General features: G+C 41.9%; 1 protein-coding gene and 1 non-coding gene across 4 annotated transcripts in view; one reads left to right on the forward strand and one right to left on the reverse strand.

Annotated features, from left to right (window-relative positions):
- LOC118363600 (follistatin-related protein 5-like) overlaps positions 1 to 27,010 on the reverse strand; it is a 172,845-nt gene that overhangs the window by 12,143 nt on the left and 133,692 nt on the right. For all 3 annotated transcript variants that reach the window (XM_052488424.1, XM_052488422.1, XM_052488423.1), the window contains exons 8-15: positions 25,652 to 25,772; positions 20,992 to 21,153; positions 19,753 to 19,887; positions 12,620 to 12,646; positions 12,156 to 12,274; positions 8,993 to 9,142; positions 6,465 to 6,572; positions 5,764 to 5,888 (exon numbers count right to left, since the gene is read on the reverse strand). In XM_052488424.1, the coding sequence (XP_052344384.1) occupies positions 5,764 to 5,888; positions 6,465 to 6,572; positions 8,993 to 9,142; positions 12,156 to 12,274; positions 12,620 to 12,646; positions 19,753 to 19,887; positions 20,992 to 21,153; positions 25,652 to 25,772 (947 nt within the window). The remainder of the gene's footprint in view (positions 1 to 5,763; positions 5,889 to 6,464; positions 6,573 to 8,992; positions 9,143 to 12,155; positions 12,275 to 12,619; positions 12,647 to 19,752; positions 19,888 to 20,991; positions 21,154 to 25,651; positions 25,773 to 27,010) is intronic.
- On the forward strand, positions 9,726 to 9,782 carry LOC118363998 (U7 small nuclear RNA). The gene has a single exon (XR_004821501.1). It is a non-coding gene; the product is annotated as a U7 small nuclear RNA (small nuclear RNA).

Consider the following 27,010-nt stretch of genomic DNA (forward strand, 5'->3'; position numbering starts at 1 on the left):
TTGCCTGAGGCTAAGGGAGTTATTACGCACGAAAAGCTATCAATAAGTGCGCTTGATTGAGTTTGAGCAATCCAGAGTGGGCATGGTTTGACCTAAAGGGTGGCAGTCTGCCTACCTATCAATTGAGGTTCAATTGAGTACACCTAGGGCAAAATGAATGGTCATAGATTAAAGTCTATTTGTGGACTAAATGTAGATTCCATGTAGACATTCATACAATAAACCTTTTTTCCATAACATTAAGCCAATTAAGAATGAATACCGACTTAACGATGTTAGAAGCAAAATTTGATTTTCATCAAAATAATAATTATTGCAAACTACGAGGTGAAGTAATAAACACATTTGAATATGTCTCAAAAGAAAAGATAATTCACTCTTATTAAACTAGCCAGATCATTTTCCATCAATGGATGTCAGTTTAACTAATTTGACTGTTATAATTAAGCAATAAGGCACGAGGGGTTATGGTATATGGCAAATATACCCCGGCTAAGGGCTGTTCTTAAGCATGACACAATGCGGAGTGCCTGGATACAGCTGTTAGTCATGGTATATTGGCTGTATACCACAAACCCCCAGGGGGCCTTATTGATTAAACTGGTTACCAACGTAATGTTACAGTTTTCTTCCGTCGAAGGACAGTCGGACCAAAATGCAGCGTGGTTAGTTCGATACATCTTTAAGGAAGAAAAAACCACGAACAATACAAAAACAACAAACGGAATGTGAAAACCTATACAGCCTATCTGGTGACAACTAACACAGAGACAGGAAAAATCACCCACGAACCACTCAAAGAATATGGCTGCCTAAATATGGTTCCCAATCAGAGACAACGATAATCACCTGCCTCTGATTAAGAACCGCCTCAGGCAACCATAGACTTTCCTAGACAACCCTACTCAGCCACAATCCCAATACCTACTAAAACCCCAATACAAAAACACACCACAAAATAAACCCATGTCACACCCTGGCCTGACCAAATAAAGAAAGAAAACACAAAATACGAAGACCAAGGCGTGACACGTAATTACAACAGAAAAAAGTTATTTTTGTCATACCCATAGTCTGATATACCATGGCTTTTAGCCAATCAGCATTCAGGGCACGAACCTCATTTATAATTGTAATTAAATTACCTTTTGCGCATGCGCATAACTATAGATAAATCCGACAGTAGAGTTTGAGTGATGAAATTCGGACAGAGGATCTCAAAATCAAGCAAGAAACAAATCAAATCGTATGTCACATGCGCCGAATACAACAGGTGTAATGCTTACCGTGAAATGCTTACTTACAAGCCCTTAACCAACAATGCAGTTCAAGAAAGAGATATTTACTAAGTAAACTAAAGTAAAAAACTAAATAAAAAGTAACACAATAAAATAACAATTACGAGGCTATATACAGGGGGTACCGGTACTGAGTCAATGTGAGGAGGAACAGGTTAGTCGAGTAAGTTGTACATGTAGGTGGGATAAAGTGACTTTCACAAGAAAAGCGTGCCCAAAGTAAACTGCCTGTTTCTCAGGTCCAGAAGCTAGGATATTCATATAATTGGTGGATTTGGATAGAAAACACAGTTTCTAAAACTGTTTGAATGATGTCTGTGAGTATAACAGAACTTATTTGGCAGGTGAAACCCCGAGGGCAAACCAACCAGGATTTTTTTATTTGAGATCACTCTCTTTTCAATGGGTTTTCAATGGGAATCTAGGCAGTTGCTTGCAGTTCCTATCACTTCCACTGGATGTCAACAGTCTTTAGAAATTGGTAGATGTTTTTCCTTTGTGTAATGAAGAAGTAGCCCTGTTCAGAACGAGGGTCGAGTGAAGTGTACTGTTTGATAGAGGAGCGTGATCTGAAAGCAAGCTCCATGTTGTTTTCCTCCGGTATTGAACACAGTTTATCCCGTCTTAAATTTTATCGATTATTTACGTTAAAAAAGATCTAAAGTTGTATTAGGAAAGTTGCTTGAAATGTTTGGACAAAGATTACAGGTAATTTATGAGATATTTTGTAGTCATATTGCGCGAGTTGGAACCTGAGTTTTTCTGGATCAAACGAGCCAAATAAATTGACATTTTGGAGATATAACGACGGAAATAATCGAACAAAAGGACCATTCGTGATGTTTATGGGACATATTGGAGGGCCAACAAAAGAAGATCTTCAAAGGTAAGGCAGGAATTATATCGTTATTTCTGAGTTTTGTGTCACGCCTGGCGGGATGAAATATGATTGTCTGTGTTTGTTTGATGGGGTGCTATCCTCAGATAATAGTATGGTTTGCTTTCGCCGTAAAGCCTTCTTGAAATCTGACACAGTGGCTGGATTAACAAGAAGTTTATCTTTAAGACTATGTTATTTGAGACAATGAATTACTGAACATAACGTGCCAATTTAAACTGAGGTTTTTGGACATAAAGAGGGACTTTATTGAACAAAACGGACATGTATTGTGTAACATGGAGTCCTGGGAGTGCCACCAGATGAAGCTCGTCAAAGGTTAGTGATTAATTTAAATAGCTATTTCTGACTTTTGTGAGTCCTCTCCTTGGCTGGAAAATGTCTATATGTTTTTTTGTGGCTAGGCGCTGTCCTAGCATAATCGCATGGTGTGCTGTAAAGCCTTTTTGAAATTGGACACTGTGGTTGAATTAACAAGAAGTTTATCTTTAAAAAAGTGTATAATACTTGTATGTTTGAGGAATTTTAATTATGAGATTTCTGTTGCTTGAATTTGCGCCCTGCAATTTCACTGGCTGTTGTTGAGGTGGAACGCGAGCGTCCCACAAATCCCAGAGAGGTTAACAGAGGTTAACAGAGGAGTATAGAGTGCAGTGAAGTGTCCTATAAGAAGCATTGGTGGAAAATCTGATGGCCGAATGGCAAAGAACATCTAGCCTCTCGAGAGCACCATTACCTGCCGATCTATGTATTATGTCTCCCCATGCCAGCATGGGTAGGATGGTCATCTGAATCAGGTTTAGTTTTGCAGCTGGGGTAAAAGAGGAGCAATTACGATAGAGGAAATCAAGTCTAGATTTAACTTTAGCCTGCAGCTTTGATATGTGCTGAGAGAAGGACAGCTCTAAATAGGGTTTAGAGCGACTAGATGTTCTTTACCATTCGGCCATCAGATTTGCTAACAATACTCCATATAGGACACATCACTGCACTCTATACTCTGTAAACTGATCATCTCTGTATACCTGTCACTAGACCAACTGGTTGATGCTTATTTATAAAACCCTCTTAGGCCTCACTCCCCCCTATCTGAGATATCTACTGCAGCCCTCATCCTCCACATACAACACCCGTTCTGCCAGTCACATTCTGTGAAAGGTCCCCAAAGCACACACATCCCTGGGTCGCTCATCTTTTCAGTTCGCTGCAGCTAGCTACTGGAACGAGCTGCAACAAACACTCAAACTGGACAGTTTATCTCAATCTCATTCAAAGACTCAATCATGGACCCTCTTACTGACAGTTGTGGCTGCTTTGCAAAATGTATTGTTGTCTCTACCTTTTTGCCCTTTGTGCTGTTGTCTGTATCCAATAATGTTTGTACCATGTTTTGTGCTGCTACCATGTTGTGTTTCTACCATGTTGTTGTCATGTTGTGTTGCTACCATGCTGTGTTGTCATGTTTGCCTTGCTATGTTGTTGTCTTAGGTGTCTCTTTATGTAATGTTGTGTTCTCTCTCATGTTGTGATGTGTGTTTTGTCCTATATTTGTTATATTTATTATTATTATTATTTTATCCCAGCCTCCGTCCCCGCAGGAGGTCTTTTGCCTTTTGGTAGGCCATCATTGTAAATAAGAATTTGTTCTTAACTGACTTGTCTAGTTAAATAAAGGTTAAATAAATTTTCAAATAAAAATGTATCCCCCCTTTAAATAAAGGACAAACCGTGGCTGCCTTCCAAGCAATGGGAACCTACCTAGAAAGGAGAGACAGGTTAAAAGGGTTGGAGATGCTAGGGGCAGCGACCCTAAAGAAGAAAGGGTCTAAACCATCTGACCCCAATGGGGGGGGGGGTCAAGTTTAAGGAGCTCCTGTAGTACCTTGGACTCAGTGACTGCCTGCAGGGAGAAACTTTGTAGCGGGGCAGGGGAAAAAAGAGGGGGAAAAACATTGGGGATAGGCGTATTAGAAAGGGTGGGAGATGAGGAAATGTTGGATGGGCAAGAGTCAAATAGGAATCCTGACTTAATGAAGTGGTGATTAAAGAGCTCAGCCATATGCTTCTTGTCAGTAACAACCACATCATCAACATTAAGGGACATGGGCAGAGAGAGAACAGCTCCTTAAAGTAACTAACATTGGCCTTCCGGATAGCCTGAGTGCACTTAGACGCAGGGAGGCTATAGCCCCTGATAGGCCTACATCTTATTTAGATAGTCTTCAGGCTACTGTAGACTATCTGAAATGTAAGCAATATGTAAACTGAACAATTTAGCAGCTTGCTTAGTTCAAATTAACAGACTAATTTATTCAACATGAATAGCGAGGAGATTTGAGAATGAGGTCGTAATTTCAATCACTGAATTAAATATGAATAATATGAATATGAACTGTATATGCTTGTCAAAAACATGCCATTGATTATCTTGATCTGTAGCCTCATCATCTGACTGACTGTTACGTCTCTCTAATGTGGTATAATAACTAATTGACAATTTCGATAGAGCTTTGATAACTTCCCATTGAATTAATTAAACACGGCCAATAATTATTCCATAATAACACAAGGCTACAAACAATACACTGAAGTTATGGAGTATTTATTAAAATAGTTTGCCAGCTCAAGGTAGGCTACACAAGCCACACAATTTGAGTAGCAATGACTCAAGTGAAATAGTCATTTCAACATATTTATTGTATGAAATGGTAGCCTACCGTAGCCTACAATGGCATATACATTAATAGGCTACTGGATGGCCAACAGATGCAAATGTATAATTTGCCACATTTAATGGCGAAACACACAAGGGAGTTCCATAACGTCCATTTCAAATTTCCACACGCACATTCCACTTACATATTGAATTGATGATCATTAGCACCTGTTTGGTTTAATCATTCACCTGACTATATGCCTACAAAATCCCTGACTTTGTGCAAGTGTACATGATTCCATGTGTGTTATTTCATAGTTTTGATGTCTTTACTATTATTCTACAATGTAGAAAATAGTACAAATAAAGAAAAACCCTTTAATTGAGTAGGTGTTCTAAAACTTAGTAGTGTACATTCTCAGTACCTTCCATGTTTTTTTAGCAACCCTATCAGACAAGTCTTAGTCGACCTAATTACAACTAGGGCTTGCGAATGCAACTCTCCAGGAGTCTGTTAACATCCTTAAATCCCAGATACATCCAGCTTGGCACTTGGCTTTCTCCACAACTTCAACTCCAGCTAAGCGTTTGGTATTGCACTAGGCCTTCTGTATCAAGTTAAGCCTCAGTGTGTCAGCAGCTCGGGACTGAGTCTCGGTGAGTGCCCATCAAAAGCTCAGGCACCAAATCGATCTGCTCTGCATATGTTGCTGACGAGCAGTGGGTCAGTAAACTCACCTCCCCCTGCTTTTCAGAAGGCAGGAGGGCGTGGTCCGAGGAGGGGGGGGGGGGTGTCTGTATTTAAATTCACTCTCAAACACACTGAGTCTCTCGCGCACACACAACCACCCACCCACAAACGAACACACTCTGACTCTCTTTCTCACACACACATACCGACACTGACGTACCTGATGTGATTAATGATGAGGCTGGCGGCAGGAATGAAGAAATCCTCCACTCTATCAAAGCGTCTGCCAACCGGCTGGGTGTGGACGGTATGGTGAGACACACTCCCGCTGGCCTGATTGATCACCTAGCACCACACCAGGAGAGGGGGAGGAGGGGAAAGGAGGAGAAGATGGGGGGAGATATTTAACACGGCCCTTGTGAATTATTCACTGTGTTTGCCTCCTGCATCGCTTCTGACATGAACTCACACTGGGAGGAGAGGTCCTCTGTGTGTGTTTGTACCAGTGTGCGCATACAGGAAAGGCTCGCCTTAATTATGCCACAATGCACTGAAGAGACTGGAACAATCCTCCTAACAATCTAAAAGCTGTGCAGGCTAATAACTTGTAATGAACTATAAACAGAAAAGGCCACCTAGTACTGTGCCATTTGGGAAAGGGTTGTTGACCAAACTTGGATTGATAGTTGATAATGTATCCCATTGGGAGAATAGTAATGCATAGTAATGCATAGCAGTGTTCCGAAAATGTCACAACACACGTGTTTTTTATGCCATATCATAACACATAAAATAGTACATCTTTACACTAAATATTGCTTATTTCACATACATAGACCCACTTGTATAGATCATTAGTATCAAGACAAACACGTAACACTACTCTATATGGTGCATTTCAGTGTGATGTCAAACAGTTACCTGCAATGTAGGAAAGTTTCTCTCCATGTCTCCCCAGCTGAGGACCCACACCTGGTCGTGGGATTTGTCATACTGCAGCTTCACCGGGTAGGGGTCTGTGCTCACCGTCTGAGAGCACACACACAAAAACAAACCTTAAATAGCACACTCTACTTACCCAGTCCGATCATTTGCTTTAGCCTTCCTGGAGTGCCAGGTGGACAGGGTTTGCACTTTTGGGACTTTTCCATTGGTCCCATCACATCAGGCAAGCGCAATCAAGCACAGCTTGAGGCAAGCACAACTATTTGAAGACAGGTCTGCACTTAAAGGGCAAATCAGGACCATTCAACACGGTTCTTAGACAGATATGCCCTTTGACGCTCGGCGCGGTGCATATCACAACTTTCGCCGTTCGCTAATGCATTGGATTTGACAGGAAGAGTCAAGAGTCCCTTTTGAACGAGACAAAGGGGAGGCTCAACCTTTCTTATGTATGAGGTGTTTGGACGTGGAGCGGCTTCTCAAATCGAGTGGTGACAGGGCAATTGCTCGACAACACCGAAGTAATTGCTTTCAATCCGTATCCATTCCTTGACACCTGGCTACGATGTGTTCCAGCCGGCTCCGACGGATGAGTCATGTGTGTGGCACTCATGCATTATGTCCACTCGGGTGCGGATTGACAGTAGAAAACACACAGTGAGAAAAACAACACAACTCCAGCTTTTTACACCTAGCTTGGCACAAAAAGCAATTATTTTCTTTCTTTCTGGTAAATTAGAGCAGACACCAAAACAAGCTGAAGGAAGGTGAAGTAGTGTTTTTTTTCTCCCCGTAAAAATCTTAATGGAGCATTTTACCTGGCTGCTTCATGTTAAAGTGTATGGTATTACTGTGAGAGTAAACAATTCGAGGGGATTTATCGTACAAGAAGATATGAGAGATGTGTTGAGTCATAACTCATCTCTGAGCATGTAGTAATCAGATGGAATAGGTGTGGACATTGTTGTTGTTCTTCTCCGGCAACTTCCGCCTCTCGAGGACTTGACAGTATTATTCCATCCATATTCACATGTACCTAATCTGTGTCTGTGACAGTGGATATGCTATGAATTAGACAGAATCAAACCAGTACGCTGATGTACATACAAAATTGTAAAGTTGATGGATGATCCATACAATACAGTGGCAGGACAGTCAATATAAAGTACAATTTTGAAAGCGAAAAGAGAAGATGAGTAAATAAACTGAGACACCCAAATTACCCCCCTTTTCCTTTCCTTGGGAGAGCTGAGCGAGGATCAGGTGGCTAATTAGGGTTAGCTCATCTAAAGTAATGAAGCCAAGCCTCCAGGTGCCCCAATAATGAGCCTGTGATGGTAGCCAGCGCAACAACCTGACTACAGGTTGGACCCTAGGGAGCCTTCAGCAGCAGAAATTGGGCACCTTCTGGGCCCCATGCGGAGTCCTTTTACTCCGAGACGCACAAACCTTTTTAACCCGGCACATACACAACCTGCTCTGCTCAAGGTACTCTCCTACTGTAAGAACGTTGGAGCCTTTTGGTTCATCATGGGGTTAACCATTCCCAGCAGGCAAAACTGCAATGATGTCAGGCCGACATTCTTTTTTGCGATGTCATGGTCAACATTGGTAAAAAAAAAAGAAGAAGAATAGGTGGGTAAACACTGATCGCCGTTCGCGGTGAATAAAGTAACTCTCTCTACGTTTTCAAGGAATTTTTCTGCGTGTGTAAATAAAAAAAGCACGTAAACAACGTTTATGTTTACCCTCCACTACACCACTGATAAGCTTATATACTGGCTGTAAAAGGAGGTGAAGTACGTAACACAATCACCTGTATCTACCTGAGCAACGGGAACAGCTTTCACTGTTTTTTTTTAGGATGTACAATTATTTTTAAAGAAGCCATACAAAGACCTTGCAGAGGTCGGTTGATGGAAAAGACATTGGAAACAACTAAATCCAAATCTATATCACAGAAAATAATTGAGTTGCTAAAGTTCAGTGCATTTGTATCTAAATGAAGTCTGACTCAACTGAGGGTTTGTGAAAAAGTCTGTGTCCATCCCTTGACCTGAATAGCTAGAGTGCTAAATGATTGTCAACTGTAGTGAATAGTGTAAGCCTCTCAGACTCATCAACTTCGTAATTTCTTCAATGATGTTCGGAAAAACAACATTTGCTTTATGAATGTTTCCAGATTCAAAAAAGTGCAGATCAAAAATTTCATTGAAAATGTGAAACAAATATTCCAGGTCCTTCCGAGTCGAGGCTTCCTCTACAAATGGAAAAATACAATATTAACTCAGAGTGAAGGAGAAAGAGTGCAGATATGAAAAAGTACTGTAGCCTATTACTGGACATGTGTTGTTTCGTATGACAACTAAGAGTCTTCCTAATGGATGCCGTATGTATGGTTCGTTATTGTGTTTACTGCATACCGGTACTCATAACACTCCACAGCAGGACCTGTCCAAAGGGGAAGCTGATCTTGATTATCCAATTTTCGTGGCCGAAATTACCTGGACAACCTTCTGAGACGTGATGTCGACCACAAGCACTCTGGCCAAGGTTGGCTGTGTGACATAAATAAACTTGTCCTTCACGTTAACTGCTGATGACCACACACACTTCTGCTTGACCTCCTCCACTGACTTGGGGCAAACCTCAGCCTGAAAATGAAACACACACACACAGTTAATACATGTATTGTGCAACATTTATCAAAATGACACATTAAAAAACAAATTATCTTTATCTCCTTTCTTCCCCTTTGTTGTCTTCGAGTCATTCCCTTATCAGCTAACTCCAAGTCCAAGTCTCTCTTATCCCAACAGCAACATGAACGCACACACACACGCACGCACGCACACACACACACACACACACACACACACACACACACACACACACACACACACACACACACACACACACACACACACACACACACACACACACACACACACACACACACACACACACACACACACACACACACACACACACACACACACAATTTCCCTATTGCCCGTGTGCAATCCACCACGGTCCTACACTCTGAAACCCTATATCCACAGCCCTCAACCTGGCTAACGTTGGCATCCTGCCCACATGAAAAAATACTACTTCCCTATAGAATACTACAATACTTACTATAGAATTCTATAGTCAACTGTAGAATACTATACTACACACTGTAGTATCCCTCAATCATGTACTTACTATAGCATTTTGTAGTATACTCTACAATACTATAGTAAATTATCTTTTAATATTTCTCCAGTAGGTTTCCTGAAGGAGAAAGCCTCTACTTCTATATACAAGATAATAATACTACAGTAATATCCACAAAAAATTCTATAGTAAATACTACATTATACTACAGTCCACAAAAAAAGTACAGTCATCAAAAACACTACAGTAAATACTACAGTATACTTACTTACTTAAGTATATACTACACTTTTCTTTTACTACAGTATCTATACTATTATAAACTATAAAAACTACAGTATAGTACAGTATACTATAGTAAATACTACAATAGTGCTCAAAAATACTACAGTGAATACTCCAATAAAGTCTGCAAAAACACTACAGTGAATACTATAGTATTTATACCATAGTATGCTCTGTCCTTCTATCCCCTGCTATGTCCCTTTCTTTGCTCCCTGTCCCCTCCCGTGGCCTGTGAGCCTGGCTCAGCCCAGCGTCTGTTCTCTGTTCTTGAACTAAGGGAAGATTTGTTTGAGGCCTCATGGCCTGGTTTGTGCCATGGCCTTAGGAGGACAAACTCACTCGCGTCCTACTGTCACAGAGGGGGGGTAGATGTCACACATCGCCACACCACCGCAGGCCCCATACTCTCGGGGAAGAGGTGTGAAACCTTAACTCTGACATCCAGTGGAGACTGTGAATAGCGGATTTTGTGTGTGTGTGCGTGTGTGTGTGGCGTGTCTGTGGCTGTTGGTTTGTGTGTGGGTACTACTGGACATAGAGGATGACTTTCAGAGGGAGGCGAAGATAATCTACTGTTGATTTGCCAATGTATCATGCCAATACTACACGTAATTCAAGGCTTCTGTTCATGTGGGTGCTCATGTTTGTGTCATCACATGGCAACTGTAGCTGTTAGACCTTTTACTTTAAATCCTAGAATTGGCAGTCAACGAGATAAACAAAGTTCCATTTTCATGGACGTGTTTGTAAAGGAAACTATTAAAACTCTGGGATGTAATCATATTTTTTAATTTCTGCCACTTTATCAAAGCAGAAGCCATCTGGAGACTGAATACCTCAGAGACTCTACCTCTACCCTCCTGTAGACAACACTGCAGTAAGTGGCAACTGAGCATGTGTGAAATCCTAGTCAGGTAGGCAGAAGAAAAACTTGTGTTATTTTCTACCAACATTGCCCTTGGATCGAATGGAAAGCTTTAGAAGTATAGAAAACATGCTGGAAAGGTTGTCGGGTGAGGACAATTTGGGCTCTGTAACATACCAAGATCATATTTGATTTTGTGGTATGAGCAAGACTAGTTCTTAGCCTTGGACACGACAAACACAATCTTTCAACCTAAACATCCCTGTTCTTTAGCCCTCCTTGCTTCCAGCCTCAGGAAATCTATCTGCCTCGCCATTGAATTTGGAACAGCATCGCTTCTTCAGCTGGCATGTGTATCACAGTAAGACACCCATATAACGCTTAAGAATAATTCATTATTGGGTCATTACCATGAATGATCAATCAAGAATGTGAGATGTGAGCGCCATTTCCAGAATGGGCTTGATACACTGGCAAATCAACAGTAGTCTATCTTCGCCTCCCTCTGAAAGCCATCGTCTCTGTCCAGTAGTACCCACACAGACACGCCACACAGATACTCACACAAAATTCTTCGTAGACAGAGCTTGTGCTGCTGCCATAGAGTTCCCCGTTATTGATATCCTAATACAGATGTCGTCTCTCCGGGGAGCTTGGGGCCTGATCGTTGTGCATTCATGGCTCGCCTTCGCACATAACAGCTGTCCAATAAACATAGGCTCTTTGGTGAAAGGTAGAAAGGAGGAATGCACCCATTTGAGTGCATGTGTAAATCTGAGGGGCATCTATCAGCGACCGGCTTTGATTAATACGCCGGTTCAAAATGGAAGACGCAGCAGAGAGTGAGAACCATTTCGACGTCAAAGCGGCAATTCAACGAGGAGCCTGACTTGAGAGAGAGAGAGAGAGACTTTTGGGAGTTGACAAACCCTCCAGAAGTGCATGATCTTTCACTTAATAAAATATATGAGAAACAGTAGTGACGACAAGAGAGACAATCAACTCCCCATTTGTTATGAGACGCAACCATTTCATTGAATAAAAGATTGTGACATGTTTGCAAGATCAAATGTGAAATACACAAATAATTATCAAAGTGTTGATAATACCGAAGCAGGTGGTCGGTCCTAAGCTAATTATATGAACACAGCTAAAGCTAATTTGTTAGGCGAGCCCTCTATACCAAGCACAGTGATACACGAAGAGGAAGTGTTTCTGTTAGAAGGCATTTCACCTGAAGGAATTGTACTTCTAGGTCCTCAAGCTAATAATGCTAATTAGCTAACAGCTAATCTGCTAGCAGTAGCCCTACAATGCTACATGCACTGGACGTGTTTCTATTGTGGAAGATGTCTCACCTGAAGTCCCAGTAGTTTCTCACTGGGCTTTATGTGTCTCTGGATCTCACATGCCACTGGCTGGATGACTTTGATACCATCCTCGTAAAACACATAGAACATATTGGCAATTCCAAGACCTGGCGAGAAATGCAACCTTGTTACAAGTCAGACAGGTTTTATTACAAGGTTAACAACAAACTACTATGTTAAATGGCATGGAGCACGATGTACAGCACTGTTAAAATGTAACAGTTGAGTAGGTAGGAAATTAGCTACTTCAATATAACTGAAAATGGACCCAGTTATTAGATGTTCGTTAGAAACGGACTTTATACAAACAAATGTACGTTGTCTATATGAGGACAGCTTGACATGTCAATTGAAATTGTGTCAATCAAAATCATTTTATCTACTTTATGACATTTTATAGTAATCTACTGTATAACATGGGAGTCAACAAATGGTTTAAATACCAACATTACCTTCCTCTCTCCACAGAATGTTTGCCACTGAATGGGATGACAAGAAAAGAAAGACAAAGAGAGTGCATTAGTGTGGAATTAATGGTTATCCCTTTGTAAGAATTCACATACCGATTTAGACAAAACAAAATGTCTGTTTGAAGAAAACCGTCTCTTTGATACTTATTGCAACAACCAATCAATAGAAACCCTCTGTTTTAGAATAATTGAATACCAAACACTTCAGGTTGAGACACAATCCAGATGGTACATTGTAAATACATACAAACAAAAAGCTTGTTGTTGTTAGCCCACCTAAAAAACCCTCTGTGTTTTATACCGCCAAAGCATGTACCACATGCAATGAAAGATATTGAATAAAATACAGGTACGCCTCAGGTAATTATCTGTCAATTAGTATATGTTTTATGTATTAGTTATTACTAGAGTTATCATTAAAAGTCTACACATATCTCCAGCGTAGATGAGTTCCACAGGTCATTAAAGGGGCTACATGTTTTTCCTAACTAAAAACGCCGTAATTGTCATTAAATTCACTTTGAGACAACTAATAACATGAAATTGGAAACTTGAGCTGCATACCAACCAAGCAAATGTAACGCATGACCTGGAATTACAACCCTGCAAAGCCCTCAGAGCCTTTTGAGTTTAGAATGATAATGCCTCTTAAAAAGACGTGCTCATTTCGCCAAAAAAATAGATGAACACTCAGAGCCTGCGTACGGAGTGAGATCGGCCTATCACAGGAAAATGTTCGATTTGCTATTCAGGAGCAAAATGCAAATAACAGCCCCATTTTGTTTTGAATATCCTGATTTTCCCACCGTATAAGCACGACGACCTTCTCCTATCGTTCATCCATCCCACAAGCCCCTGTTTCCATTCCATCTTCCTTTTTCCTGGCTGTTGGCAAACCAATCTTGGGCCCCAATTCAGCTCCAATTCTCATCTTTCCCTCTTTTAATGCTGCTCATTCTCTCGCCCTCTCTTCTGGTGTGTGGAGAGAGTAGAGAAAGATCAATACAAATAGCTGCCAAAGCAGTTGTGCCATTGCTTTGGTCGTGGCAAAACAGACCTGTTAGCCTCATCTTTCAAAAGTGCTGTGTCAAGTCCCACTCCCTTGAGCTCGTGCATACATTTTTGGTCTCATTTAAAAGAACTGAGTTCAAGTTACACAGAGAACTGCTGTAGATTAAAGACGAGCGTGGAAAGAAAAGGGGGAGTGGCAGGGGAACACTGAGTTGTTCCAGTTTCTGGTGGTGTTCAAAAAAGCGCAAAATTGGTACTGCTGGGGAAAATGGAGGAAGGCGGAAGGTTATGAGATGAGGTCTTGGCGCTCAAGTCTTTTCCAATAACGCATTAATATGATGCTATTTATCACAGGGCAGAAAGATTGCTCTCGTTCTAAAACATACAAGGGGCACATAAATCATATTCGTCATCCATATTATAAAACAGCTAGGCGCCACTTTCAGCTGCGGTGGGGTTCACTATGCCGGGACTCCACATTCCCCACATAACGACACCTTCCCATCAGCAAGGTTACAACACAAACTTGCTCTGCTTACAAGGGCACACAGCTGCAAAATTTGGGCACAGTGCCTGTGGATTGGAACATCCTGACATCGCAGCTAGCAGACTTACTGACTGAATTAACAGGTGATGCCAGGCATCCCCAACTTAGCTAGGTCGGCAGATGCAAATGAAAATATGCTTCGCAACACAATCACCCTGGGTGTCTTCCTCTCTTTATTCTTCTCCCAATGTGATTCATTGGATTTATCAGCCTGTGTTTGGTTTTGAGTCGCCTGGTAACATTGGCACGTTGTGTCTGCTGTGTGTGTCAGTTGTTATGCAAATTCACATGGCAGCATAGTAAAATTGAGACAGAGGATATGTTTTAATTATAGCTGGTTATAAATACCTTTGTCCAAATACTGCCTGGCTTTATTGACATGATGACGACACAGATTTCAATTGGATTCATTAACGTTCCTGTTTCACGGTCTGACCATGATACATCAGTTATGGATGGATAGATAGAAGGTTATGGAAAGATTGAAATACGAGTTAATAAAATGCCACACAAAGAGCTTAGAGAATGTGATCGTCCAGGCAAATATGACAAATCAGTTCAGAGACACACACACAAACAAAATGGAATGTTGACCATATTTGCCCACCAACAACTATGCTGTATCACCATCGACTTAAGTGTACATCAACTTCAATTCTTCCTGTTCCAATGCCATGAAACACTGTAAATGGATTAATGTTCAACCAGGTTTTTATTTTTGCTGCGGTTGCGTTTAAAAGCTTAATCCTGCCGATATAAGGACGCTTCATTATTGGAAGGATAACTTTAGCTGGATTGAGAAACAACCCAGCCATACTATACCGGATAATGCCGAAATGGAATTCTTCAAAGGTGTAAGACTATTCTATAATTGGAGGTGGAAGTCTGTGGAGAGAACTGACTACTGGGGGGATAGTATATCATCTTAATATATATATATATATATCCAACGATTTAATCCTGGGAGGGGAAAATCCTTGAAAAATTCAAAAGCGCAAGTAATTGGTGAGACAGAAGTGTGGAGCTACCCATGTGATTTTACCTCGTCAGGAGAAAAAGCAGGGTAAATGTTTTAGATGGTTTCAAATAAGTACTTTCCCGACAGCAAGCTGTTAAGACTCCCAGTGATGGAAACTTTACTTTTAGAATTATAGCCTCACTATACTTTTTTAATCATTTAATGTATATTTACGTCAGGGAGAAAAGTGCAGGTCTCCGACAGCCTTCCCCGAGTTGTCATAATGTCACACACTGGCATTACAATAAACCGCAAGTCATTGGCAATGTCCTATGAAGCTGATTCAACTGATTCAAGGGCTTGATGATTTGTTGAAATTGTCATGGTAGTGTTGGGCCGTGACAAAAGCCTGTCGCTCTCCCATTCACAATACCCTACAAGGGCTGATTCAACTAAGAGCTCAAGGATTTGTTGAATTTTGTGTGATATTGCTTGGCCGCAACAAAAGCCTACACACCCTAATGTACCATACAGTACATGCTTGACACATGCTCAAGGGTGCCATACATAGGCCTTACAAATGCTTCACAATGGAGCCCCTGCAGACCCACAGCCAGACAGACAGGTCATGACACTGCTGTTGCTGGCCACACAGCTTAGGTTTCTGCATAGGTACTGTGAACCATGGCCAACACAGTGTGAAAGCATGATGTGATCGAATGTGATGGGCATCGATTGACACACACACACACAAACATGCACGCACACACACACGTTGACACACACCCACACACCTAAACACCCCGAATCAAAATCATGTATTTGTTGCGTGCGCTGAATACAACGGGTGTAGACTTTACCGTTAAATATTTACTTGCGATCCCTTTCCCAACAATGCAGAGTTAAAACATTTTTAAAATGTGTGTGTGTGTGTGTGTGTGTTTGTGTGTGGCGTCAATATGCATGTGTGTGTGTGTGTTTTGTGTGTGTGAGCATATGTAGTCCGAGTGTGTGTGTGGGGTGTGTGTGTGTGTGTTGGAGTGTCAGTGTAGTAAGTGTGAGTGTGTGGGTAGAGTACAGTGAGTTTGCATAGAGCCAGTGCAAGAGAGTCAATGCAAAAAAAAGGGGGTCAATGCAAATAGTCCGGGTAGACATTTAATTAACTGTTCGGGAGTCTTATGGATTGGGGGTAGAGGCTGTTCAGGAGCCTTTTGGTCCCAAACCTGGTGCTCCGGTACCGCTTGCCGTGTGGTAGCAGAGAGAACAGTCTATGACTTGGCTGGAGTACATTTTTAGGGCCTTCCTCTGACACCGCCTGGTATAGAAGTCATGGATGGCAGGGAGCTCGGCCCCAGTGATGTACTGGGCCGTACGCACTACGCTCTGTAGCACCTTGCCGTCGGATGCCAAGCAGTTGCCATATCAAGCAGTGATGCAGCCAGTCAAGATGGTGCAGCTGTTTAACCTTTTGAGGATCTGAGGGCCCATGCCAAATATTTTCAGCCTCCTGAGGGGGAAGAGGTGTGTTTGGATCATGATCGGTCCTCAGTGATGTGGACACCAACGAACTTGAAGCTCTCGACCCACTCCGCTACAACCCCTTTGATGTGAATGGGGGCGTTTTCGGCCTTTTGTTTCTCTTCCTCGTTGAGCGAGAGATTGATACACACACACACATGTTGACACACACACAGTACTCAAAATGCTTAGGCTGTAGGCACATGTCCCTCTATATGTTTTGACCAAGGCACACCAAAACTAACGCCAACAAAGACCCCTGCCTCACGCTCCAGAAATAATTGGCGGCCATTTTTAAATGCAGGGCAGATATTCATGCCAGTTTAGCACCAGTTCTTGTCAGATTATTATAATATTTTTTTTGTCATTGAGCAGACACTCTTATCCAGTAGTGATTGCCTACAATTTCATAACTTTTTCTGTAGTGGTCCCCGTGGGAATCGAACCCACAACCCCTGGCGTTGACTCTTATGGAGCACTCTGAATATTGTCTGCGCGCTTTTTTTGACGGTGATGAAGTGCACCAACAGCTTCAAGAAAAACGTCTGACTCTCGCGGAGGCGAGAAGCAGGTTTCTGACCTTGAACGAGCTCAAGGTGAATACACTGAGTGGGGTTCATTCTTCGCTCAGAGTATCACGTTTCCCACACTGGTGTGACTATAACTACTTCAGCAATCTATCAACACCATGTTGAATAAGGCAGCCAAGATACTTGTGTTTATTTTGTACTTAGATACCTGATGTATGAACCATGCAGCCTACTGAGCCATTTGCACGAGTGAAAACTCACACCGTGACAATAGTGGACAGGAGAAATTCAAATATAACATGTGGTGTGACATCACATCTACCTGAAAACATAAAGGGCGATATGAAGGAGCTCTAGCAAACGATGGTCGACAGCATTGAGTTGAAAGTGCACACACGGCTCCAACTGCCAAAGGGGTTGAGGTTGTACCGCTCCCAGTAAAGATGGGAGGTCATTGAGTGATCGACAGCCACCGAGGCACAGCAGACAACTATCCAATGGGAGGGAGGGACGGAGGGAGGTGAGGAAGGGAGGGCAGGAGGGAAGAGGGAGACAAGAGATGTCTAGGAATAGCTTGGCTAAGGTTAAAGCGTGCCAGCCCAGGGACACAAGTTACACTGGTTATATGAAGGGCAGTTCACATGGACCATATATCACTTGCATCAGCTGATCACAAGTGTCTTTCACAAGTCTATGTTAATATACGGATATAAGAAAGTAGGCTACAGTACACCATAAACAAAGTGATGTTCCATACCCTACTGTAAGGCTACATCACTTTCCAGTGATGGCTATAATACAGTGAATTTAGGTTAATTAGGGTATAATACATTATTTTGTACAAAACATAAAATGTGCTCAACTGTCTATTGTGACTGTGTATCACCTTGCAGTTGTTGACATCTCTCTCTCTCTCTCTCATGCAGAAGAGAGAGAGTGGTGGGATGCATCAGTCGTGCACAGCGGTGCTTCAGCTTACACACTGACTAAGAGTACTAACATAGCCTCAGGGCTAGAGAAGCAACCAGAGGCAGTCTGCATTGCGGTCTAGCAGAGCAAGCTGAGCTCCTGGATAAGTAGACAGTCCACAGGGGTAATAAGGGGAGACCAGACGAGGTCAAACATGCATTGGGGTGCCGCTGGGTGGTTATTATGTAGTGGTGGACTATTTCAACAACCACGCTGCTATCTCTTTAATGTTGACTATGGGCTGTGGATCCAAAATGGGCGCAAGTGTGCAGACCTCCTGAGCAGTTTCATCATACACAGTGAATTCAAAGCTTCAAAGGAGGAGACTGACTGAATTCTGACCCAAGAGTAAGTATGCTCTCTGGGTTGGGGATGATCCAAAATGGTCACCAGTGCGTGTGTCAAACCCCTGAGCAGTTTCATCATACTCGGTGGCTTCAAATCTTCAAAGGAGGCAACTGACTGACTTCTGAGTGATCCTGTGATGTGTGACGGCACGTGGAGTGTGTCACTGTCGCTGGGACAGCAGCTAAACCTAATGCATCATCGAAGGGGACATGTGAGTGACTTGAGAGTTAGAGTTGCTCTGTTTGCTTTTTACGTGCTGTTACTACAACACAAGCTCCAAATAAAACACCATCCCTCCCCGTAACTGCAGCAACAGAGATGTGGCATGGCTGACCGTTTTAATTAATGCATGTGGGGCCGTCTATAGATTAAAGAGTGTGCATACCGTTTTAATTACAGAATATTTTTCCCCCTATTCTAGCTGCCAGTTAAACTGTGCAAAAATGAAACTGAAACCTAAGTTTAGTGATTCAGTCTGAGTAGTTAATATTTGGGATAGGGTTAAAGCAGGAAAACAAAAAATACAAACAGAGTGCCTAGCACCTGGATTGAGCCCGCAATCCTCTGAGCCGTAGCTTGTGGTTTAAGCCCATCATCAACCCCATTGCCAACACGCCTACTAAATGGTAATAGACACTCGCGTTGCACCTTGTGGACGTTAGGAAATTGCCATGGAGATAAATCCACTAGAGTCTGGCCTTCCTTATTAGGAGAGAAGAGGATTAGTGACAACGTGGTTCGCTAATCAGGGATTGATCTCTTTTTTTAATATATTTTTTTACATTTTGGAAAGTTTCATGATGAATAGGACTGTGTCTGTTCTGAACACGTACTTGTATCACAATTCTATTTTGTCCCGTAGGGCCACCCAAACATTTCCTCAAAAAGCTGAATTAATTTCACACGCCTTTTGATGACGGGACCATCAGTGCAAATCTCTCTCAATTAAATAAGAATCTAAGATAAAAAATAAACAACACAGACATTACCATAGGTACCCTGTTACTAATGACAACCATTAGCCTCCATAGCCAAACCACCAAACCACTAGATAGCTACACACAATATTATTGTCTCCTATCTATCATTTCTCTAGCTGAAGTTCTATTATTAAATTTGTTATAAACTATTAACAAGTGACTGGATAAATGATTGAACGTTTTGAGCCGCACTTCTCCATTATCTCCAGGGAAGGATACACACACGCAAAGGAGACATCATGACTTATACATACGGGTCTTGCGAGCCGAATCCTCCACAAACAGGGAGGAGATGTCCTCGTCCACCCCGGCATCGTTTTTGGCGATACAGGTGTACGCCCCAGTATCCTCGAAGTGGACGTTGCTGATGTGCACCTCGCTTCCGTTAGCTGGCCGACACAAGAGAAAACATGAGCACACAGACAGACGCGCACAGAAACACACGCACACAGACAGATGGGCGCACTTACGCACACACACAGACACTGTCAGTAAGTGTGGCACATGCAGATGAAATACCATTTGTGTGTTGCCAGTGACACTTAAGAGATGTTTGCCAATTTTGATCAAAGTCATCCCATTACATAACTGAGACTAACAGGATAGGAGACGGGAGAGTGAGGGGTCTTAACAGGATTGTAAAAAGTCAAAATGTGAGACCTTGCAAAGTTGCGCCATGTAGTGGGTTGTCATTGTGTACTGTGTTGATCTAGTTGTCGCTAATGGTAGGGTGTCTGCCCATCTGGGGAATGATTTTGGTGTCACACCAAAAGCACTAAGAAGAGCCACTGAACACGCCGATTGGCACATGTGTTTTTCTGTTGCTCAGAAAAAAAAATTACATTTCAGTATTAGAGGAGTGTTTCCTGACCGATTCCATGTTTGTCCCCCATGAGACACCGTAGACACGGAAGCCTGTTTCACTTCCTTAAAATCACCAGAATTAATCTAAGGTAACTCAAGAAATGTGCAATAAATGTTGACGTTTTTGCTGAGGATCCTTTAGTTGTGCAATTTTACATGTAACTAGGGTGTTTGGTGCAGTAATTCTCAAGTAAGAAAGTGCGTGACGTCTTATGTAAACAAAGTCGGAGCTGTTGGGCAGGCCTGTCTCACTGTCTATGCTATTGGATAGGGCGCAATCACCGCAGCTGTTCACCCCATGTTAGTGGAAAAATGGACATTGTCAAATCAAAACACAACCTTGATTTACCCCCTGTGCTCCAAACTCCGTTTTAGACGAGACTGACTTTATAACCAAAATTACTAAATTTCCACTTTGTAGTCAAATTTGACACTAGAATAAAACATTTTGAAATGGAGTGAAACTGGGAGGTACTAGCTTAACTTCTCCAATAAGAACACATATTTTCCACTTGGGTTGCAAAACGTTTTGATTCGGTATACCCTACTGAACATGACCCAGATGTATGCCAGCGTTGCTTGATCCAATTTCTAACCCTATTCCCCACCTGCGACTAGATGGAACCCACCTTGCAGGGTGAGCTGTTTGGACAGCTTGGTAGCGATGTCCATGCCATTCTTCAGCCATGCCAGTTGTGGGTTGGGGATACCCTCAGCATGGCACCGGAGACTGGCCGTCACCCCTGGCTCCCGTGCCTGGCTCTCTGGGTAGACGCGGATGACGGGAGGAACTGCATTGTGGGAAGAAGGAAGAGAAGAAAAGATGAATGTAGGCCAACACACACTTTTTTCAAAATAACGGGGCGTTTGAGGAATGAGGCAGCCTTATTGGATAAGAAGTTTTCTTTCAGAGTGTCTGCCAAGTCCATTTAACTTCTCACCTCTGCATTAACATACTATTAATAGGATCAATTGCATTTCCAGCATATGCTGAATGCCATTAGAAACATTGGTGTGCTCGGCGTGATCCGCGCAACCCAAACAAATCAGCTTGATAAATAAGGGAGGGAACCTCGGTGGGGCTGGCAATTGATTTTGTTGGGCGACCATTGATTTTTGGCAATCTTTTGTCAGGCACGGGGATGAGGGGGAAAGGAGCTGCAGGAAGATGCACGACTTTTGTCTAACAACTTTACTTAAGATGTGTTCGATATAGGAGATGTATAAGCAATGTTCAGGCATTTATAAGCAATAGACACAGAATTCCACAGGTCAACCTGCAGTTTTTGACAAGAGTCATTTTTATGCATTGCTTATGAAAGTGTGACATAGTTCTTATGCAGGGCCCCTATAACTGGTTAGAATATTTCGTGGTACAAAATCTAACTAATATATATGAATAATCCTTAGAATTCTAAGGCTGATAGTATTATGACAAAGGTCAAAGAGTGCTGAAAAATGATTTTCATTATTGAAAAATCAGTTACAAGGTTTAAGTTAATCAATGTGTGACAATGCACTATTGACTCATTAAGTGCACCTCCAATATTGTTGTAATTTTATGTGGAGGAATCCTTGTAAACAAAGGCAATATGGCAGCTTGTGACCGTATGTTTCTCTGTACTTCACTTTCCCTGTTGAATTTAAGAGTAATGACCTGATAGAGGTCAATTGGGAACATTAGACCACTCCGACATGCTATCCTGTCATTGACATTTGATTCACAGCAAATGTGGCCCAAATCTATGGCCTATTGACCCACTTTAAAATAGAGGCAAAAACAATACCAGTAATACCATTTAACCTCTAAAAGCCTAAGCTAACATATGGATTTGTTTGAAGATGGTCATACCACGGATCATTTTGCGATTTGATTTAGAATTTTAGGACCCTTTAGGTATCAGTAAAAAAATAAATAATAATCATACAGTGGCTGTTTGTGGGCCAAACCGTTCGGACGTTACAGACGTTATCGTGACAAGACATTTTTGTGGGATTGTCTCATGGTCTGACAAACACCGCTGTAGCTTGACCACCTTCCACCGCAGATGTGGATGCCTAAACAGACCGTTATTTTGATTGGGATGTTCTTATTATGTTACTTAGATTGACGTACAGGCGCATCAATAGACTCTTAAGGATTCAAATACACTTATAAAGAGCAGTGACATCAAGGCTTCAGAGAAGATTTCCACCTTGCTACCCTGGTAGGCTGGCATAGAAGAGAGAAGAGGAAGTGCCACTGGCTACAGAGACTATTTCCTGTGGGCTTGAATAGGGAGAGGAAGCCTTTGGCCAGCCAGGTGAGTGTGAGACTGGAGAGTGATTTGGTGCCATGGCCATCTGCTCCCAGTAACATTCTGGTTCCTAGAACCTGCTGCCTTACAACATGCCTCAGGTTGAAGGTATGCCACCCAGCAATGCCAAACATACCAACCGGAACGAGCCATAGCAGGTGTAAGGTAAAGGTAGCCAGCTGACAGAAATAACAGCACTAAAATCCATTAAATGCATAGTTTAAAATGTTGTTTGCCTCTTTATGTCAAGTATCATAAAAACGATGGTTTACTGTTGCGGATTCCCACCGGTTACATCGATACCATTTCAGGAAAAGTCGGGGCCGAACAGGCGCCCATTAACATCGACGGGGCTGTACTGGAGCGGGTCGAGAGTTTCAAGTTCCTTGGTGTCCACATCCCCAATGAACTCTCATGGTCCTAACATGCCAATACAGTCATGAAGAGGGTGCGACAAAAATGATTTCCCCCCCTCAGGAGACTGAAAAGATTTGTCATGGGTCTCGTTATTGTTATTCTTATTGTGTTATTTTTTATTATTACTTTTTATTTTATTTTAGCTTACTTGGTAAATATGTTCTTCTTCTTGAACTGCACTGTTGGTTAAGGTCTTGTAAGTAAGTAAGCATTTCACGGTAAAGTCTACACCTGTTGTATTCGGCGCACGCGACAAATAACGTTAGATCTGATTTGATTAGGAGACCATTTTGGAGGTCATGCCGTCTTTACACAGTGACGGCCTTTAGACTCCACCGTTCCACTTCCAATTGATATACTACAGTCAGCACACATTGTATATAAGTTAATCAAGGTCTTATTAACCTAGAACAAAAAAATTATATATTTCTCTAAACACTTCTTATTTTCATGTGAGTGGCTTGCTTCCTCCCTCCCTCCCTCCCAAAATGCCTCAATCTTCCGCTGTGCATGCATTTGTAAAAACACTTCTTGTTCATGTTCGGATCACCATTTCCTTTAGCTCCGGACAGGCACAAAGTGAAATATAGTCATAGCGGTTTTCACACTCAAAACTAAATTCAGACAGAATTGGAGACGTGTTGTAGCCTGATGTCTTCCTAGGAGTGACAAGAGACATAGTGATACGAGTATAGGACACAGCAGGGTTGACAGCTCCATCATAAACCTCCCCAGCCTGCCGTCAATCACACAGCAAGTCTCCCTTCAGCACTGGTGGCAAAGGAAGTGTGTGTATCACACACACACACAAACATACACACACACACACACACACACACACAAAAAAAACACACACACATTGATACACACATAGACTCACATGCATGCATGCATGCACACGGACATACACGCATACACACAGGCATGCACGCATACAAACAGGCACACACACACACCCTCCACAAAACACATAGCCCTTCAGGGGACAGCCTTGCCAGCACACTCAAGGGTGGTTTCAGACTTTCAACTTTTCACCAAATTGACTCGTAGCCCCTGTGAGTCCCCTGCCCTCTGTGTTTCATCTCAAGCATCACAACCAAGGCAAGCCCCATTATAGGGGCTGTCGGAGTGTTCTGGCCGCCCACCATGGAAAAAAACACTTTTTCTCTGCGTAGTGATTAGTCTTTCTTCCTGCCTGTTCTCACAGCTAGCTCTGGGCCACCCATGGAGGTTTCCAAACATCAGAGAGAAGAAACCATACACGGATGCTCCACATCCCTACAGCCAATGAGGACCAAGACTGTGAAAGACAACTTCACCAAGTTGAGGGATACAATTTACGTGAATACATACACATACACCAAATTAGAACATGAACAGCTCCGGACACAAGAATAATGCTCATGTGGCGTTTTTCACAAATTGTCACCGTAATTGCTCAGTGCTGATTAACTTGTCTAAAAACCCTGTGATAGTAATCAATGTAATAAGCATGTAATAACATATGGAAAGCCTGTAGAGAGGAGATTTTGCTGAGTCATCTGGCTGTAATCAGTTGTTTTCCATTACTCAAGCAGCTATGCATCATAAAAATAAGAATTTGTTCTTGACTGACTTGCCTAGTTAAATAAAGGTCAAATAAAATAAATAAGCATTTGACCATAATTAAATGCATTTCTTCCAGTTTTCTCACGTCATATACTTATGCCCTTGTGCATTTCTATATAATATACTGCAGTGGTAATCAAAAGGTGGTATTTTTAGACCGAACCCTGAACTGTATTTCCAGAGAAAGGCGAACATTATCCCCTGACAATTCTGATGTGAGTTTTTTCAATGTTTTGACGCATAATTGAGCGAAAGGCCATCAGTGAACCCTGATGGCTGTTAGCACAAAGATGAACTTTTTCGCCCCATCCATTTCCAAAATCATTTGCCAGGCTGCATTTACCCGGGCCAGCCAATTTGTTTTTCAACCAATTAAAGCGATACATTATCATTAACTACACTGTGAGTGATACTGTGTGTGCTTTAAGGTCATCGTTAATGGAAACTGTTTCAAACGATTGTCCTTCTGTCAGAAATTCAGCAGCCGTGAGTGTTTTAAGACAGCAGTACCATCTTTTCCTGCGTGCCTCAACTCATGTCTCTAACATGAAAATGGCATCGACAAGACATGGCCCCCTTTCCAATTACAAATCTAACACTTGAAAGCATTTTCACACAACTAAGGGCTATTTGATTCGTTAAATCTGACTGAGTGATAATCCTGAAAGAAAGGAAAGCAGTTTGATCACTCTGATAGAATTATAGATCCAAAACAACACTCTCAACAAGCTCATGTCACATTCCCAGTTTCCTTTCTGCGAAAAAAAAGAAAACTTGACAGCCCGTAAGCATTTCATTTCACCTCACACATCTCTGTCTCAATGGTGGCGTGTCAAAGTATCCAGGCGCACTCTCAGGTGTGATTTAACAGCATTTGGCATGGATAGGCATTTGGCTGTGACACAGCTGCGGAAGGAAGTGTGAGAGTGTACCATTCTGTTCCCGCCGAGCAGAGGAGGCGGCTTACCGTTCACCTGGAGCGTGTGCGTCTGCGAGAGCTGCTCGTACCCGTCAGCATGGCAAGTGTAGTTCCCTGTATGGGTGGTGGTCACCTTGGTGATGTAGAATGAGCCATCATCTCCAAAATCCTGCAGAAGAAGAAAGAGGGACGTCACAATGGCTGTGTGGGACAACAACAACAACAAAAAACGAATGGGGTTCAAAATCGAATTCACCTTAGTATGAATGATATTCAGATCTGAAAATGAAATTTTTTTGAGAATGTGCAAAATGTGCTCAGGCAAATATGGCTGTGGGGCTTGCAGCAGAGAGAATTGATGTTATTGGAACTTTTGTAAAGCAGCAAAGGAAAACTGGGGACAAGGAGGACATGATCAATAAAAGCACACTGTGACATACATTTCCATCAAAGACAAGCAGTTGTTCAACAATAATATTCCAATTATTGTTTTTTTGTATGCCTGCTACCATAATACCCAATACAGGGTCCTTACCGACATGTGATAGGAGTAAAGTTACACTTGAACATTTCTATGTATTATCTTTCACGAAAAGAGAAACCTGCATCTTATCAAAAACATGTCTAGGAAGCAACTATGAAAAACTGCTTTGTCTTTTGTTTTGGGGCTGAAATTCACCTATAGTTGGGCTAGTTTTAAAACCGAGGTAGGTTGAAGTAAGTCTGTCTGTAATGTTATGGTAATCAAATCAAAATCAAATCAATGTTTATTGGTCCCGTACACAGACTTGCAGATCGCAGGTGCACCGAAATGCTTAGGTTCCTATCTAACGATAACAACACACATATAAGGAAAAATAAGGAAAACAAGAAAGTACAAATAACATGTCAATGTGAACTGGTGTTCTTCATGTTGAGCATAATCAATTGAAAACGCCATTATGAGTAATCACTGAAAGGAGCAAAATGAGAGGATGTAATTTGTCTTTTTTGTTTTTTCCCTGAATGCAAAACAAATACAAGTTTAACTGCGCAATTTCAAATGACAAGCCAATCTGTGAGGCTACCAAGGTCATGGTAAACAACTGAAACAAATATGTTTGCTGGGTCATGATCAAGCTGGTGGTGAAAACAAATAAACTCAGCAGAAAAAAAGAAACGTCCCTTTTCAGGACCCTGTCTTTCAAAGATAATTAGTAAAAATCCAAATAACTCCACAGATCTCCATTGTAAAGGGTTTTAAACACTGTTTCCCATGCTTGTTCAATAAACCACAAAACAATTCATGAACATGCACCTGTGGAACGGTCGTTAAGACACTAACAGCTTACAGACGGTAGGCAATTAAGGTCATAGTTATGAAAACTTAGGACACTAAAAGAGGCCTTTCTACTGACTCTGAAAAAA

This window comes from Oncorhynchus keta, chromosome 30 (genome assembly GCF_023373465.1).
Source record: "Oncorhynchus keta strain PuntledgeMale-10-30-2019 chromosome 30, Oket_V2, whole genome shotgun sequence".
NCBI lineage: Eukaryota > Metazoa > Chordata > Actinopteri > Salmoniformes > Salmonidae > Oncorhynchus > Oncorhynchus keta.